The sequence below is a fragment of the Engystomops pustulosus genome, chromosome 6, assembly GCF_040894005.1.
Source record: "Engystomops pustulosus chromosome 6, aEngPut4.maternal, whole genome shotgun sequence".
NCBI classification, from domain to species: domain Eukaryota; kingdom Metazoa; phylum Chordata; class Amphibia; order Anura; family Leptodactylidae; genus Engystomops; species Engystomops pustulosus.
Window position 1 is genome coordinate 20597892 of NC_092416.1, and position 18448 is coordinate 20616339.

At 47.0% G+C, this 18448-nt stretch overlaps 1 protein-coding gene across 4 annotated transcripts; it reads left to right on the plus strand.

Moving 5' to 3' along the window:
* The first annotated feature begins 352 nt into the window (after positions 1–352).
* LOC140065572 (serine protease inhibitor swm-1-like) lies at positions 353–4835 on the plus strand. 4 transcript variants are annotated; one of them, XM_072113166.1, is made up of 4 exons: positions 353–366; positions 2595–2660; positions 3286–3324; positions 4492–4835. In XM_072113166.1, the coding sequence occupies exons 2-4, from the start codon at positions 2624–2626 to the stop codon at positions 4653–4655; spliced, it is 240 nt and encodes a 79-aa protein (XP_071969267.1). In that variant the 5' UTR covers positions 353–366; positions 2595–2623; the 3' UTR covers positions 4656–4835. The 4 variants fall into 4 exon arrangements, with proteins under 4 accessions (XP_071969267.1, XP_071969269.1, XP_071969266.1 ...); XM_072113168.1 differs by lacking the exon at positions 353–366 and adding an exon at positions 1572–1593 and having other exon boundaries at positions 2598–2660; XM_072113165.1 differs by lacking the exon at positions 353–366 and adding an exon at positions 1888–1989 and having other exon boundaries at positions 2598–2660.
* Positions 4836–18448: the final 13613 nt, after the last annotated feature.

Consider the following 18448-nt stretch of genomic DNA (forward strand, 5'->3'; position numbering starts at 1 on the left):
AAAGGTCTTCTTATGACTTTGAGTAATAGTGTTTTTCTCGCTTCTTGGACCCCTCATTGGCGCTGTCAGATAAGCTGGGTCTTGGTTGGTTTGTAGTTGTTCCATTGATGAATGATGGAATGAACATTACTCTGTGGGTTGTTCAGAGCTTGAGCTGTTAATTAGAAAACCTACTTTGGGACAACTTTATCCCCAAGGTTGTCCTGTCATGTTTTTCATGATGCTGTTTGTTCACTTATGTGAGGCCATCCCAAAACTGCTGTAGTTAGAGAATGTGTGTGTGTGTGGGGGGTACTGTCACGGGTGCTCCCGCATACCATGTCGCGGATCACGGCTCTGCTTTGTGGCCTGTCCCCGTCCCTCAGCCCAGAACTTACCACTCCTGGCTCCTGATGCTGCCTCGGTCCCGTCCAGGCCGCACGCCAGCTTCTCCAAAAAGGCCCGCAGCTCCCGCTGCTAGGACGTGTGCGTGCCGGCTCATCCAGACTTAAAGGGCCAGCATCCTCCGGATTGGTTTTGTTAATCTGGCCTCGCCCTTATAATCCAGCACCTCCCTTCACTCCCGGCCAGATCGTCAGCTTTATTTCAGCATGCTACAAGGAACTTCCAAGGTTTCCACAACTCACTTACCACAGCGGTTCCTGCTGAAGAAGAAAGCCCATCAGCTTTTCCAGACGCTCCTGTTCCTCCAGCGTTTCCAGACGCTCCCGTGTTCCCTGTGTTCCTCCAGCGTTTCCAGACGCCTCCGTGTTCCTTGTGTTCCTCCAGCATTCCCATACACTCATGGTGGCTCCCGTGTTCCAGCATTCCCAGATACCTCCAATCCACTTCCAAGGACTTTTCTGTTCCTGCCCGCCTGGGACCTGTGCCAGCTACAGCCTGCTTGCCTGCCGTGAGTTCCAGCTCATCCTTACAAGCCGCCTTTCTGCTGTCTTCCCAGGCTTGGACTGTGTCCTAAATCCCTGTCATCCCTGGCTGCCACCGTAGGCCTACCCGTGGAACGACAGGTGGCAGCCCACCACAGCAAGACCATCCCGCTTTGCGGCAAGCTCTGGTGAAGACCAGGTGCCACTTAGACTCCGGTCCCGGGTTACAGCTAGTACCATCTCTACATCTCCCATGGTGGTCAAGAGGGTCCACTGGTCCACACACTCCTCCCTCCAGACTCTTCCCATAGAGACTTGGTAATACCAAGTACCTTCTGTCGTCTGTGTGACCATTACACTACCTACACTGTGTACAATCTGGTGTCGACCTATATATTTCTGATTTCTGTAAGAGGAGGAACATGCAAAACAAAAGTTTATGTAATACCGGCAGTCCCCGGGTTACGTACAAGATAGGTTCCATAGGTTGGTTTCATAAGTTGAATTTGTATGTAAGTCCAAACTTTATATTTTATAATTGTAGATCCAAACAAAAAATTTTTTTGTCCCAGTGACAATTGGGGATTCAAATGTTTCTGTTGTCATTGTACCAAAGATTATCAATAAAGTTTCATTACAGACAACTTACATCTTATCATTGCAGTCTGGCACTATAGTAACATCCAGAGACTTCACCAGAGGTCACAGGGGGCAGAGAGGTCCATCTGTAACTAGGGGTCATCTGTAAGTCGGGTTTCCTTAAGTAGGGGGCCGTCTGTATATGGATATCCAGGACCCCAAAAAGAGAGTGGATTCCCACCACTGATATGTTCTATGTCACATGTTTTAAGAAGACAATGCACTTCATGTTACCCAACAATAAACTCATGTACATGAAATTGCAACATCTTTCCTAATTGTACCTGCTCTTACATCAATATAATTATCTGTACTTCTCCTAGTTTCCTGGTACAATGACATAAATAGTGACACCCATGAAAAATTATACACCAAATTCTGCACAGCTCACAGTTCAAACCATGATCACACCCCAACCCTCAGTGTATATAAACCCATAACTAATCCTTGTAAACCAGAAGCCTGTACCCAGTGCCTCAGCCAGGTAAGTACCAGAGCTACTACTATTATATAGACATAAAGGAAAAGCACCATAACTAACTTATTTTAGCCTTTCCTCCTGAACAGTTTAACCTCCTAGTGAATGTCATTGCTTGTTTGCCTCATTCATGGCATTGCCCATGGGAAGGTGGAGTCTTTCTCATACTTTTATCACCAATAGGAAACCAAGATGAGACCAGTCTGTACATGTGTCTCACTGGTCTGTCTCTCTTCATAGAGCATGAAAGAGCAGGAAGCTACTGATAAGAGAGTCTCCTGCTGTGGAGGACTCACCGTGTCCATGTATGAGATGGCTTCCCATTTCCCATTATAGTTGCCTTGTAATACCGCCTTGTTCCTGTAGGGGCTGCTGCAGGAGAATATAACTAGAATATAACGACCCCCTGATCTTCCCTCTTCGATAACTTCTGACATCATCCATTAGTCATCCATGGGGTTGACTTCCTTCTAAGAAGAGGTAGATCAGATTGGACAACCCCTTACGTCACACCTCAGGCATGTGACAATGGCGCAGGGAGTTTAACTGGTATCATCTTGCATAATCTTGGATCAAGATTTATAACTCTAATCAAATCCATTATTGATTTACAGGAAAAGTCTGATCCCTATAACTGAACATGGCCCGAACCGCTGTGGTGCTGCTGTCATGCCTGAGTGAGTTGTAGATTCTATATTTTATAATGTACTTTCATTATTATATGTATAAAACACAGAGATTCTCCTAATTGAAAAAAATGTAAATGATTGTCAGTATAGAGCAGGTAGCATCAATACATGGCTCAGATAGGATCAGTTTTTACATTTACTAGAGAACAGTTCAGCTCTCTCTCCCCTCTCAGAGCAGGAAATCTCAGCACAATACAATTCATAAATTGTAAAGTAAACCAGTTCCAACCAATCAGCTTATTTTATTCAAACCCTTGTCTTTTTTTACAAAATATAAGAAACTCACAAAAATCTATCGTATAGGAGAAGATAATTACATAGGTACAATCTTTTATATTCCCCGTGGATGTATTCCTCTGCTATTTATGAAATATTTGGGTCAATGTATGGTCCTGGATGGGTAAAGCTACAGTGAATATCTAGTTCATTTTGGGGAACGTAAATCCTCAGTCAACTCACCTCTATCCCCTGCCTCATCATTCCAGGACAAATACTTCCAAGTGATAGAGGAGTGTAGCATAGAGGACACTTACCTACCCTCAGTAGTCCCTCCCAAAATTTGGTTTCTGTAGATTTCCCCCCCTTTATACCAGGATTTTTTTTTATTTTGCAGGTCTTGTCCTCCTGATGATACATGCAAAGGACACACAGGGTAAGTTTATGATTTACAACCCATAAAGATGTGATCAATGTATTCGGTTTAAAGTCCATGGGGATCATCCATGCCTTTTATCAGAGGGGGATATATCAGAAATATGTGTCTGCAATATTTTACTGCAAATTTGTGCCATTTTACCATGAATTCTTCCCAAATTGCACCTTTTTCTATGTCCACATCTGGATTTTAAAGATAAGTCAGGAGCAACACTGAAACATTGCACTGCACTTTTCTTACCAGGCACCTTGTACTTAAAATTTATGAAAAAATAAAGCTTGGGAACCTGTCATGAGAAGACTCTTTTTCTGGCTCCCCTATGTCCCCATAGAGTATAGTGTACACATTGCCAAAGGGCTTTTATTATAAAACTGCTTTTTTTCTGAAAAAAAAGCTAAGTTAGATGAAAGTTTACCTTTGTGTATGCAGAGCTGTGTCCCTAGTCCCATGGGAGTGGCCAGTGAGGATTCGTAACCCTCCCCCCTCCCCATACACCCTTGGGAAAACGCTTCATCTTGCATCGATTTCAAATTTAAAAAACCTCCCATTTTCCCCCATATCTCCTCCCCCCACCGCTTCCCCCCTCAGGATGTCATACATGTCAGCCCCGCCTCTCACTGGCCACTCCCAGGGGACTAGGGACACAGCTCTGCATTACTTAACTTTTTTTCCAGTTTTACTATAAAAACTCTTTGGCAATGTGCACACTACTCTCTATGGGGACATGGAGAGCTAGAAAAAGGCCTCCTGATGACAGGTTCCCTTTAAAGAAGGGCTAGATTCCATCATTGCTTGTTTGGAGTTTACTTAAAAATTGTGGTTCTGATAACTTTGCTAGGTTAATGGGAAAGTCACAAATTTTGGAGCAAATGTCCATGTCTCACACTATAACATAGGCTTATAATTGCTATAAGGGGAAGGATGGTTGATTTAGAGCAAGACAGACGGTAATCGTCTCCAAGGGTCCTACTGGTTATATAAATTACTACAAATGTTTACCCAAAGTCCAAGATTAGGAAAGCATGACTAATACTTCCAGTAACATCGGTGAGGATGACCTGTAATACCACATAAGACCTGGAGACACTGGTGGCGCTGTCATAAGTAACTATATATTTTAGCAACCCTGATGTTTATCTTCTCCTTATTTATTACTTCTTGTAGACTGTGAAGATGGGAAAGAATTTAGTGAGTGTTACGGCCACTGTCAAACGACCTGCGATAACTTTAATCTCCCCTGCACTAAAGACTGTAGATCAGGATGTGTGTGTAAGGATGACAAGGTAATTGATAAAACTGGAAAATGTGTAAGGAAAGAAGATTGCTGAACCATGAAGAGCATTACATATACCACACGTGTCCAATTCTGCAGGAAGCCCGGAAACATGAGGCTCCAAGAGATGCGTCCTATCTAAGCATTGCCGAGAGTACTAAATACCATAATACTACTACAATACTCCATCAAATTGTCCAAAAGCATCTAATGAAAATAAAACGATTGTCAAATATTTGTTATGAATTATTCTTAATGACTGGTCTTACCATCAGTGAGATTGCAGGATGCAGGAGCCAAGTGTCCGGGAGTTGGGAGGATGGAAGCCAGGTTACAACCTGTAACACTCTGTAGGTATACACTATATTCGTATTGGCTCCGAGTGACTCCCGTCCTAACAAGGGCAGTACCAACGCTCTCCATCAAGTCATTGTCTAGTATTCCCTATAAGTACTGATAAAGGATCCAAACGCGTTTCCGGAACAGATACTTAACATCTTCTTCTTCAGGGTTGATAGAGTTGAGCAGTCACAACCCTCGCTGGTTGGATGTAACTTCGCTTCACCAGCTTCCTCTAGTTCAAATGAGTAATGGTGTGCGGAGCCTACAACCCCCAGTCTTCACCAGATTTACCATTAGCCGAAGACACGACGTAGCAGATGGCAGAGCAGAGTATGGAGCAAGAGACTGGATGACAAACAAGGTCGGACATGCACGGATTGCATGTGCCAACCAGAGGGCTGGAGCACATGGACAAGACCTAATACTCTAGCAAAGTTTACTGGTTCAAGAAACATATTTATTATCCATCCTGCAGAGAAGATCACATAACCTTGGGAGTAAATTGTTGGATAAGACTCCAATGTTGAGAAACAGCCACCTCATAGATATACTTATAGATTATATACTTAGACATACAGTATATACTTACCATATATACACATGCATACAGTATAAACACACCATATGCATATATAGAATATAGATAAATACACATACAGCATTTATAGCATATAGATAGATATTATACATACATAGATGAGATGGACTGGTGGGCCACAGACGAGACGGTTGGGCGGGACACAGATGAGAATCAACAGACAAGACAGACGGGCTGTCCACAGATGGGAATTCGGTCCACAGATGAGATTTAACACATGAGAGGGGCGGGCCAAAGACAAGGTGTGCGGGCAGAGATGAGTTGTGCGCTCGGGTCTGGTCATCACAGCAGGGACAAGGGCCCTTGTTACTGCTGTTCTTTGGGCCCGGAAGTACAGCAGTAATACGTTTTTTTCCACTGTCCATCCTGGGCCTTTGGACAACATGGGCCCAGCTGCTAAAGTGTCATACCCAGGTCCGGATTAAAAGGTGGGCGTGTGCCATAGGACCCCCTCCACTTTAACCTTAAAGGGGCCCCCACCATGTTCCGACAAATCAGGCGGTTGCATGGCCCGAATCGCCCACTATATGTCCAGTTCCAGCTCTCCGCACAGTGGAAAGAACCACGTGGTAGCTACTAAAATTTCTATTTAACCCTAGCAGTGAGCCATAGCCTGTGGAGCATACAGGATGTGCAGTGATGTCACACACTCAATGCCTATGCCAGTATGCAGACACCCAGAAGAAGATGAGGAGGCTGGTGTGCATCGAGGGAACAAACAAATGCACTGTCCTTTATTTGGGGATATATATATATATAGTAGTTGGGGCTAGATGCACATGCAGTACGTGGCAGGAGGTGCTTTTTCTGGGCAAGGGGTGAGTGTACTGGAGGTAGGGCAGTGGGTAGTTGTACTTGGTAGGTATATTAATGCATTACTGGGGCTGTTGGTTGCTGTATGTAAATTTATTACTGGAGGGTTTGGCATCTGTATATAGATGTATTACTGGGGGGTTGGAGGCTGTTTGTAGTTGAATTGCTGGGGGTTTGGAGGCAGTATGTAGATATATTTTTGGGGGGTTGGCGGCTGTATGTAGATGTATTACTGGGGGGTTGGCAGCTGTATGTAGATGCATTGCTGGGTAGCTGGCGGCTGTATGTAGATGTATTACTGGGGGATTGGGGATTAGTGGCTGTATATATATATATTACTGGGGGGTTGGCGCTGTATGTATATGTATTACTGGGGGTTTGGCAGCTGTATGTAGATGTATTACTGCGGGGTTGGCGGCTGTATGTAGATGTATTACTGGGGGGTTGGCGGCTGTATGTAGATGTATTACTGGGGGTTGGCGGCTGTATGTAGATGTATTACTGGGGGGTTGGCGGCTGTATGTAGATGTATTACTGCGGGGTTGGTGGCTGTATGTAGATGTATTACTGGGGGGTTGGCGGCTGTATGTAGATGTATTACTGGGGGGTTGGGGCTGTATGTAGATGTATTACTGGGGGGTTGGTGGCTGTATGTAGATGTATTACTGGGGGATTGGGGATTAGTGGCTGTATATATATATATTACTGGGGGGTTGGCGCTGTATGTATATGTATTACTGGGGGTTTGGCAGCTGTATGTAGATGTATTACTGCGGGGTTGGCGGCTGTATGTAGATGTATTACTGGGGGGTTGGCGGCTGTATGTAGATGTATTACTGGGGGTTGGCGGCTGTATGTAGATGTATTACTGGGGGGTTGGCGGCTGTATGTAGATGTATTACTGCGGGGTTGGTGGCTGTATGTAGATGTATTACTGGGGGGTTGGCGGCTGTATGTAGATGTATTACTGGGGGGTTGGGGCTGTATGTAGATGTATTACTGGGGGGTTGGTGGCTGTATGTAGATGTATTACTGGGGTTTGGAAGCTGTATGTAGATGTTTTACTGGGGGTTGGCGGCTGTATGTAGATATATTACTGGGGTTTGGCGGCTGTATGTAGATGTATTACTGGGGGTTGGCAGCTGTATGTAGATATATTACTGGGGTTTGGCGGCTGTATGTAGATGTATTACTGGGGTTTGGCGGCTGTATGTAGATATATTACTGGGGTTTGGCGGCTGTATGTAGATATATTACTGGGGTTTGGCGGCTGTATGTAGATATATTACTGGGGTTTGGCGGCTGTATGCGGATGTATTACAGGGGGTTTGGAAGCTGTATGTAGATGTATTACTGGGGGTTTGGCAGCTGTATGTAGATGTATTACTGTGGGTTGGCAGCTGTATGTAGATGTATTACTGGGGGTTGGCGGCTGTATGTAGATATATTACTGGGGTTTGGCAGCTGTATGTAGATGTATTACTGGGGGTTGGCGGCTGTATGTAGATATATTACTGGGGTTTGGCGGCTGTATGTAGATATATTACTGGGGTTTGGCGGCTGTATGCGGATGTATTACAGGGGGTTGGCAGCTGTATGTAATAGTAGCTGTAGTCTCTGCCTGGAAAGGCAATAGTTAAATGGGTGTAAGATGTTGTCCAATTATGTGGCTGTATTGTAAACTGGAGTGTGATTGGAGACGTACTAGCACCTGACCAGGGGGAGTATAAAACCCTTGTGTAGGTGGAGCACATGGTTCAGTCTGCTATGGTCTATGTCTCAGGTCTTATATTAATGCATTACTGGGGCTGTTGGTTGCTGTATGTAAATGTATTACTGGAGGGTTTGGCATCTGTATATAGATGTATTACTGGGGGGTTGGAGGCTGTTTGTAGTTGATTTGCTGGGGGTTTGGAGGCAGTATGTAGATATATTTTTGGGGGGTTGGCGGCTGTATGTAGATGTATTACTGGGGGGTTGGCGGCTGTATGTAGATGTATTACTGGGGGTTGGCGGCTGTATGTAGATGTATTACTGGGGGGTTGGCGGCTGTATGTAGATGTATTACTGCGGGGTTGGTGGCTGTATGTAGATGTATTACTGGGGGGTTGGTGGCTGTATGTAGATGTATTACTGGGGGGTTGGGGCTGTATGTAGATGTATTACTGGGGGGTTGGTGGCTGTATGTAGATGTATTACTGGGGTTTGGCAGCTGTATGTAGATGTTTTACTGGGGGTTGGCGGCTGTATGTAGATATATTACTGGGGTTTGGCGGCTGTATGTAGATGTATTACTGTGGGTTGGCAGCTGTATGTAGATATATTACTGGGGTTTGGCGGCTGTATGTAGATGTATTACTGGGGTTTGGCGGCTGTATGTAGATATATTACTGGGGTTTGGCGGCTGTATGTAGATATATTACTGGGGTTTGGCGGCTGTATGCGGATGTATTACAGGGGGTTGGCAGCTGTATGTAATAGTAGCTGTAGTCTCTGCCTGGAAAGGCAATAGTTAAATGGGTGTAAGATGTTGTCCAATTATGTGGCTGTATTGTAAACTGGAGTGTGATTGGAGACGTACTAGCACCTGACCAGGGGGAGTATAAAACCCTTGTGTAGGTGGAGCACATGGTTCAGTCTGCTATGGTCTATGTCTCAGGTCTTTGCCTGACAGCAGTCCAGACCACATGGTCTGAGTGAAGAGAGAGAGAGAGTGTGGAGTACACCTTCAGTGCTTCCACAGAACGCAATCCCAGGAACTGAGTCAGGAGACTCTAATTCAGAGCTGCAGCTTCCAAAGTTTGAACACAGCTCCATCTCCATTATCCGAGGCTGTATATACTACCAGGCTGGTGCTTTATTCCTGAGGTACCACTCCAGTACCAGAATCCAGATCTGCTGTTTGACCGTTTATGCCCGTTGCCTGCTACCTGTTGTTCAATGAAGAACAGTCAGCTGATTTGTACACCGTGGCCTTCGTGTGATCCCAGGATAAGGCGGTCTACCACCACTGGCTTCCCCATCCATGACCCAGGACTCAGGACGGTATTCTGGGCCCCGGCTGCCTCCAGGCCCCAAGAAAAGGCTAGGCCCCGGGGGGGATGTTGCAGATGTATTACTGGGGGGTTGGGGGTTGTATGTAAATGCATTACTGGGGGGGGGGGGGGGGTTGGTGGCTGTATATAGATGTATTACTGGGGGTTGGTGGCTGTATATAGATGTATTACTGCTGGGGAATTCTGCTGTATATGGATTGATTACAAGGGGGAAAGTAGATATTGAGCAGGAGGACATGTATCTATGCTGCACTCAGTGGGGGCCTCCACCAGATTATGCACCCAGGGTCCCTCACCAACCTTAATCTAGCCCTGGTTATGCTGCTGCATTGGATAGTAAATTGCGAAGGAACGCTAGAAATGTGTTTGTTATATTTTGCAGGGGAATCCTCTGAGATCCAATAAAAGTTATTATTATTCTCCTGTTGGCTGTTGGCCATGGCGCTTCTGTTACCTGCACGGAGAAGTTGGGTGAAGCCTCCTGTGTTAGCGCCTTAAGGCATGACGCAATGTCTTCTGTTATGTAAATTTTCTTCTTCCTTAATACTGTAAATATGATTAACGACATCACAAGTAAGACAAGATGTTCCAGTCACTTAGAGGATGTCCTGTTGCTATTCACCCATAATTATACAGTGTAAACTGTCTGCTCCCTATTTGTTGGTATCACATTTATGATGTAGTAGGACACTGAATCTCAACATGTTTCTTGGTAAAGCTAAAGTCCCCAATATCTTCTGGCAGCCTGAGGGTAGCAGTTTTGCGATAGTTGCAGAGCCACTGGTTGGTGGGTTTTCTACCGATTCTGTGGAGTAGGAGGATCTCTTGTGTGGTTTCACTGGTAAAGGGTGATAATTGGATGGAGACTTTGTAAAATCAGTATAAGCACCCATCCAGTCCTTCATATATCACAGGAGTAACATACAACCCTCGCAGATACTTATATATAAAAAGACTTTACTAACAACATACATGTGACAAAGTAACTACATAAAATACAATACAAAATACATTGAGAACACAACGACTGGGAGGTAGTAAACATTACCCATTTAACTCCACATTAAGGCACTTTAGTAAAGATACATAATCCTACCCGTAACATTAACCCCATAAACCATTTATAACTTAACATAAGTAAGAAATGATGACACGAGGCTTCCTGTTGGGCAGAAAAGGTCACAGCTATTTATTGCTGATAAACACAATTATTATTATTTTAATATTCTCAAAATCAACCGCAATCTCTGTTCGTTTCTTTGGAAACCATAGCTGCCGAAGTGGTTTGTTCATCCGGACTCCCGAACCACCACTTCGACTTCCGAAAAAATCCACATCAATTCTCTTTTCCGCCAGCTGTGACTTGAGATGATCACCGAAAACCATTATTACTTTAATACTCAAAATTAACCACAATCTCCGTCCGTCTCTTTGTAAACCATAGCTGCCCGAAGCGGTTTGCTCAACCGGACTCCCGAATTAGCACTTCGACTTCTGGGCAAATTCACATCAATTCCCATTTTCCGTCAGCTGTGACTTGAGATGATCACTGAAAACCGAAAACATCAAAACACAAAAACCAAGTAACAGTAGGGAGGGAGGGAGGGACAGCTTGAAGATGGCGCGGGCAAGAGGAAGTGCAGGCCCAGAGCCTGCCCTATAAAGGCTCAGCTATGGGAGGAGAAAGGAAGCAAATACCACCCCTATTTAAAGTGCAAACGTCCCATGTAATAAATTGCAACACTAGGACACCCCCAGTCAGTGGGCGCCCTCCTTATACAGTCGGGGGTACCCTTCATACACACAAACCTCCTGTCCTGCCCCCTCCTGGACCCCAGTAATGTGTATGTATATACAATATATTCTAACACTACAGAAGCTCCTGGATACACCCTGAAAAAGGAGTCACATCCAGTACCTGACCATATACATGTACATATAGAGACATCTATATATCTACTCCTCCAATACACGTGCAGGGCACAGATCCACGTGTGAATGGGATACGGCTACAGGTTATACATGTAGTTACATTAATATATACACAGTCACTGCAGACACTTATGTATATTTGGTAAAGCACATAACACCTGGGATATCTATAGGTCCACGTATAAAGTCTACTATATTATAATAAGTTGTATCTTATAATTACTCTTATAAAGTAATATACATACACAGAAAGCACACACAATATATAACCTGGTTCCTTATGTTCCTTAAGTGCTGGTCTTCCAGGGGGGCTCAGGAATCCCGGAGAGGAAAGAGAGAGCGATTTCTGGTTTTACCTGCTTTAAATATCCCTGTATGTAGTCACTTCCCACCCCCTTATAACTCCACCCTAAGACCCTCTCAGGATAGACCCCAGTGTGTGCAGGGAATCTCACACCTGGTTCATGGTGGCTTCTTACTGTTCACAGCCTTTTGATATGTTAATGACCCAATGGCTTCAGTACACACTGACATCTCACCACAGAATATCAGTGGCTGCTATCAGTATATACTGTATCCATTTACACTATATGTAATATATATAATAATAGAGCAGAGGGTCCAGTTAGGAAGAATGTTCCCCTGTAATACCTACTATCACGGATCTAACTAATAAGGTAGATCCGAATGGCAGGCTCCTTTACTAGGAACAAGTTCTATACCTTTTCTTTCAAAATCTTGAGTGACCTATATCTTTATTAAAAGTTTATCTCGTGTATATATATGCAAATTACATGAAAAGGTTACTGGGGGCGTGGAGTAGCCGGGCCATGGAGCGGAACTCCATGCCCCAGTGGCCTCTTTGTAGCCTTCCTACCATATGTTCAGCACATGTCCACAAAGATGATGGGTTTGCGCATGTGCAGAGCGCACACTCAAGGCTGCACGGCCTCGGCACTAAAGCCAGGGCTACAGAGCTAGCGCAGACCCATAGGCATATCAGACGAGTGCCCAGTGCTTCAGCTGTGTGCTGAAGATAGGGTAGGAGAGCTACAAAGAGGCTACCAGGGCATGGACTTCCGCTCCATGGTGTGGCTACTCCACGCCCCAATAGTCTCTTCATGTAATTTGTAAATATACCAATTAAACTTTTTATCATAATATCGGCTACTCAAGATTTGAAATAAAAAGTATAGGACTTGTTCCTAGTAGAGGAACCTGCAATCAGATCTACCTTATTAGGTATTTGAGATCCGTGATGGTAGGTTTCCTTTAAATATTTCATCGCCTATGAACCAACAAGAATTTTGTCTCTCTCTCTCTGACCTGTTAGTTTTTAATTTAAGAGGATCCTCCTGCTCAGTTGTGTTTTATATGTCATTGTGACCTGTGACTATCCATACAATGAGCCTCATTCACTAAGGGTCGTGCTGCTCACTTTCGTCGGACTGTGGACCTTATTTGGGGATTGCACAGCTTGGACAGGAATTTAACAGGTGTCTGCGCTGGGATTGTGTCGCACGCGGCCCTCTTTTGGCGCAGCTGTGCCGGCTTCAATGGGACACAAATTGGGGGGTGGGGGGTGTGCCGCCGGATGATCCGACAGATTCAGACTAAGCGCGGGGTTTAACTTTCAAATTGTCACAAGACAAGCACTTACATGCACCAGGAAGAAGAAGGTGAACTCCAGGGACCTGAGCGGGGAAGTGACACATGCAGGATCTCGGGCGCACAATCTTAGTGAATTGCGGCACAGTGAACTCCAGCGGGCGGCTAAGTAAATGTGCCCCAATGATTCCATGTGTCACCTGCTGCTCTTCCCTATCCTGGAGTTTCCATATAGTAAGCAGGAAAGATCAGGATGATATTACACCTTATGGAGTCATAGATTTCCTGGTCTATTATTAGGATGTAGTGACATAATACTTGTCCTATATTCCGGGATGTAATACAAGCGTCTCAGGATGAGTAGAGGTTACACCCTGCAGATATCGCCAGGTATAACACATGTCCTTATATAGTGAGGGCCATTCTTTGCACATTTAATTTTAATGATTGTAACATAAATTTTTGGGGTTGAGTCATAAGTTTTTCAGTATTTTTGAATTTGTACTTTTAAACAAAATTTAAGGCTTGAAATTGGAAAAGAAAATCAAATAGGATTGTAGTTTTTTTTAACACTTTACCTAATTTTGTTTAACTAATTTTATCCTAAATCGAGGTCTGTTTTGGGTGTGTCTTAAAGGTTCAGTGAATGGAGAGACAAACGTATGTAATGTATTTTTAAAAAAGTATATATTTTATCGCCTTCTTGTTGATCACCTGAGCCAATACAGGAGAAGATCTTCACTACTCGATCGAACACCACGTATGTGAAACAGAGATGTCAGGAGCAGTAAATACAACCACGGTCTTCTATCCAAGGTCCCCAGCAGCAGGGACCAGACATTTGGCTCTTTTATCATTTGGGATCCCACTGAAACCTATTCCGTAAATACACAATGGCGCAGGCATTAGGAACCTGGATCTAAATCTACTGTGAGCAGACCTGAAACAGTCAAATGGTGGCTTCAGAAACCCCTTATGATTGGTTGCTATTACTGGTGGAAGCTCCAGGGTAATTCATGGTCCGGGTGAGATACAGTGCCTCGTATTTGGAAATAAGGCCAAAAAGTTCAATTTTGATCTTATCTCAGTGGACTCTTCCTCCATATTCTTACTGTGCCCCCTGTCCAGGACATGGCTTCGTCTGCCCTGCTCTCAGTAACGACTTTTTTCTATCTTCTCCAGAATGACCCTGGGCCTCTTGGCTTCTTCTCCTTGTCAGGGCTGTCAGTGTAGGTGGACGGCCATGTCTTAGTAGGGCAGCAGTTGTTCCATATGCAACACCCTCGCCGATGCAATGGCGAGGTAGTGATTGCGAATACGTCCCATCTGTAGGTAACACCACATTACACTACATGGTCCTTATAGGATCAAGGGGAAATTGCAGTGGTTAATCCTGCCTGGCAAGGCAGATGTTAATCTGTGATGTAATTATGTCAACCAATGTCTGTGTTACATCCTGTCTCTGTGCACTGAGAGGTAATTGGAGGAGCAGCCACCACCTGACCAAGGGAAGGTAATAAAACCCCTAGCCCAGAATGTTCTAGAGAAGTCTCTCCCCAGAGAGAGAAGAGAGCAGTCTCTCCCAGAAGGGAGAAGAGACCGGTCCTAGTCAGGCCCTCTGGGTCTGCAGGACGCAAGCAGAGAGTAGTTAGCTGAGCAGCAGCTCAGAGACTCTAGCATACCAGACCAGTGCAGGAAGAGCCTAGCCCCTGCCTGAAGTAGGAAGATTAGACTAGAGTTAGTGTAGTGAGGAAAGGGGTATCATCCTACCTTCAAGGGTGATACCTGAAGAGATCCAGGACCGAGCTGAAGCCTCCTCTAAGGACACAGCTGCCTCCCAGCCTGCCCTCTACATCCAGGCTGGTGACCTACATCCTGCGGCTCCCTCCAAATACCTCTCCAGTACTCCATCTACCTGTTAAAGGCACGTTTGCTGAAGTTCCTGCGGTTCCAATAAAGAACTGTAAGTTGTTTTCTTCAACCTCTGCCTCCGTCTGGTCCCTGCTACTACTACTCCCATCATCACCGGCACCCTGTCCTTCGCCCAGAGACTCACACTCGGGACATTAAGGGGTTGCCCCAGGGAGATCCGCTATAGTAGCCGCTCCCTCATCTTTTCTTGCCAACACCACCCTGCTGGAGACCTGCCAGGCTGTAGGACAGCCCTCCGGTTCTCCCGTACCAAGCACCGTGACACTAGCGTGCTTAGGCCGCAACCGCCAGCCACTCCGGTACCGCGGGCCCCGGCTGTCTCCAGGCCTCCCCTTTAAGGCTAGGCCCCGGTGGGGGTTGTGGCAAGTGGCGTCACGAACAGGATTTAGACTTCTGTGCCTTATTACGGCATTAGAGACTTTCCTTTATTAAAAGACTGTGCTGCCTAACCCTGCTGCCATCCGGGTTTAGGCCCAAGGACTTGTGTGTTTCTGGAATGAACTGTGTTATACTGCTGCCACGTGCGGTCGAGCGCCGCTCCCGCACTCCAGAGGTTAATCCTGGCAAGAACTGTACCAGCTCTGCTACATCCGGCGCTGCCGTGCCTGAAGATTTTTACCTCATAAACTGTGGCGCAGCAAATAATTCAAGCCCGCCAAAACCTTCACTGGCGGGAAACCCAGATGACGCATCAAGCTCCACCCACGCGCGAAGGGCGCGAACCCCGCCTCCTGTGGCGCAGGAAAAATTAGAGCCCGCCACAGCTCTTGGCGGGAAGGACATGGACTCCTCCCACTGGCTCGAGGCGGACTTCCTGCCCTGCCTCAGAGAAGCGCCAGAACTGGAGTGGACTTTGGACAGAGAGGACAACGCCATGTGGGGTCCTCCGCCTTTCCCTCCTGTGGAGCGTCCAGAGTTTTATGAGGTCTTAGAGACTATGGTGGTGGTCTCTGCGCAGCCCGTCCGAAGACCCTCCGCTGGACATCGGCTGCACCGAGGATTGACTCGGGCCTTCGTCACCAGGACATGCTACCAAACGGTGACGCAGTACCAAATCCCACCCGGGCGGTTCCTCGTCCCTATCCCGGCTACCATCCCGGTACCGCGGGTCCACGTGGAGGCGCCACGTGGGGAGGCCCCGACTCCTGCTGAGCCAACGCCTGGGCCTAGTGTGGCCGCTCCACCTGCTCCGAGGCCTACTACTCCTGCTGCGCGGCCTGCTAGCCCCGCTGTAGTGGCTCCTGACCCTCCGGTGGTTCCTGCTCCTGTTCCGGCACCGACCTGTCGTCCAAGGAGATCCGAGCCTGAACCGGAGCCACGAGCCCCAGCACCGAAACCTCCGCAGCCTCAAGGCCGAGGTGAGGCCGCCCGCCGGCGACTCCGAGACGCTGTCTCGGACCAGCGACGCAGAGAGAAGGAGGCCCAGCGGTACATGGCCGGTCGATCTACAGCTGGAGCTTGGGTCGAGAAGAACCGCACCACCGGCATGGTCCGGTTCTTCGACAAGCGGAAGGGCTATGGCTTCGCCACCCAGGACTACACCGGACGGGAAGTATTTATACCCCGCCGGTCCGTCAAGAGACCTGATCTGCCGGAGAGCCTGCACAACCTGAAGCCGGGAGAGTGCATCGAGTTCTCCCTGCAGGAAGGACCTCGAGGACCCTGGGCGGCTGGCGTGATCCGGATCCCCGATTCCGACGAGGACCGCTACTTCCCGCAGGACGACTGGTATGAGGACGACGAGTGGCCGGAGTCTCCGAACACCTCTTCCTCCTCGGCTGCAAGTCCCCGGGCGGTGACCCACGTGAATGCCCCATCCACAGTAATTGTGAGTACGGGTCCCATTGCCATCCATGGGCCGGGCATGATACAGGGCGCCACCCCCACCGGTTCCCCTGCCGGGAGCATTGCCAGGTCCCGCGGCTCTTCTGTGGGAGAAGACATCCCGGCTAGCAAACCTTGTCCGGAGGTTCCATCTAGGCCCGCATCTCCCCTTGCCGGTTACCAATGGGGTGATGACCCGGCCCCGGAAGAACCGGAGCTGGAAGGAGCCGCGGCGCGGCCGCTGGACTCAGTTTATTTTTTCCTGGACCCCTCCGTGGTCCCTGGCTCAGTTGAGCCCCCGGCTGGAACAGCCGACACCCCGGGCGACAGCGCTCCTCCCCCTGAAGGTCCGGAGGATGTTGCTGCACCTGCAGTACCCACTGCTGCCACCGGGTGTCCCCAGCCGGTACCTATTCCCGCTGAGGATGCACAGGATTCCCTGCAGGAGCTGGATCCTGTCTTTGCTGAACCCAGCGATACTGACTAATCCCTGAAGGGCTGTAGCCCTCTCCAGGTACTATGTCCTTTGTACATATTGTGTATATTTATCTCCATATCCCTATAGAGCCAGAAACTGTCCTGAGACTCTTACCCTTATTTATCTCAGTCAAGAGATTATACACTGTCATGTGCTATGATAGCACCCTTCCTCTGCCACAGCAGAGATAATTTCTTCAAAGGACTCTGTCCCTCTACCCTAGAGGAGACCCTTTGCTTCTTCATTGCACTTTTCCCCACCTCAAGGGCTGTACCCAGAAGATGGACTTTGTCAGTAGAGACCTTCTGAGAGACTTTTGCCAGATACTCCAGGGAAAAGCTGCTATGTCTATTGACTATTATTTTGCACTTAATGCCTTCCTTTTTAGGTATGGACATTCTGCTTGCACTTTTATGCCTTTTCTTTGCAGGGAAAGAGACATTTGCTACCATGCTACTCTGAGTAGCCTATCTATCTGTAACGTTATGTTATAAGATGTGTACCCATTAGGCTCCTAAGCCAATGTGATTTTGCTAACCTGTTGCACACTGTCATATCTGCCAGTAGTCTGCATTAACCCTTTCATAGGCTTTTCAGGTTGTAGTGTGGCTGTGTCGGACCGTCTTTCTATGTAAAACACTGACCGCTACCTGATCCCTCAAACTGAGGTTTGCACATGGGGGTAGTCCGTAAACTGCGGGTCTTTAGGGGACCGGGGGTGTTACACAGATAGCACCTGGATGCCACTCATACATGGGTAAGGTTGTCAGTCAGGAGGTACTTGTGTCGCATATGCTAACGCAATGCAGATAGACACCATATAATTGCCGCCAGGGAAGAAGCGTTGATTAAACAAATATACAGGCCTTGGTGCAAGGAGTGGATTACAGGACATGACACCACACCTTTCCTACTGTACAGTTCGGTTTAATGGCGTCAGCGACCAACTGTCATACAGCTACATATTTTTGTCTTAGTCCGACACCAACCCAGGTGCCTGTCTCCAGGACCATGGGCGGTTTGTCCCTACACCTCACATAGCCTGCACTTCCTCGAAGTGCCCTTAGCCCCCTCTGTGCCCAAACCATCGGTAGTCGAGCCGAGGGCGGCTCTTTCAATTGCCCCCGGGGTATGCAACACCCTCGCCGATGCAATGGCGAGGTAGTGATTGCGAATACGTCCCATCTGTAGGTAACACCACATTACACTACATGTTCCTTATAGGATCAAGGGGAAATTGCAGTGGTTAATCCTGCCTGGCAAGG

Bases quoted from the DNA above. Each gene is read 5' to 3' on its own strand.
- LOC140065572 (XM_072113166.1), top strand. From the start codon at position 2,624: ATGGCCCGAACCGCTGTGGTGCTGCTGTCATGCCTGA. The intron at 2,661-3,285 runs GTGAGTTGTAGA...TTTATTTTGCAG, and splicing joins GGTGCTGCTGTCATGCCTGA to GTCTTGTCCTCCTGATGATA. The intron at 3,325-4,491 runs GTAAGTTTATGA...TACTTCTTGTAG, and splicing joins ACATGCAAAGGACACACAGG to ACTGTGAAGATGGGAAAGAA.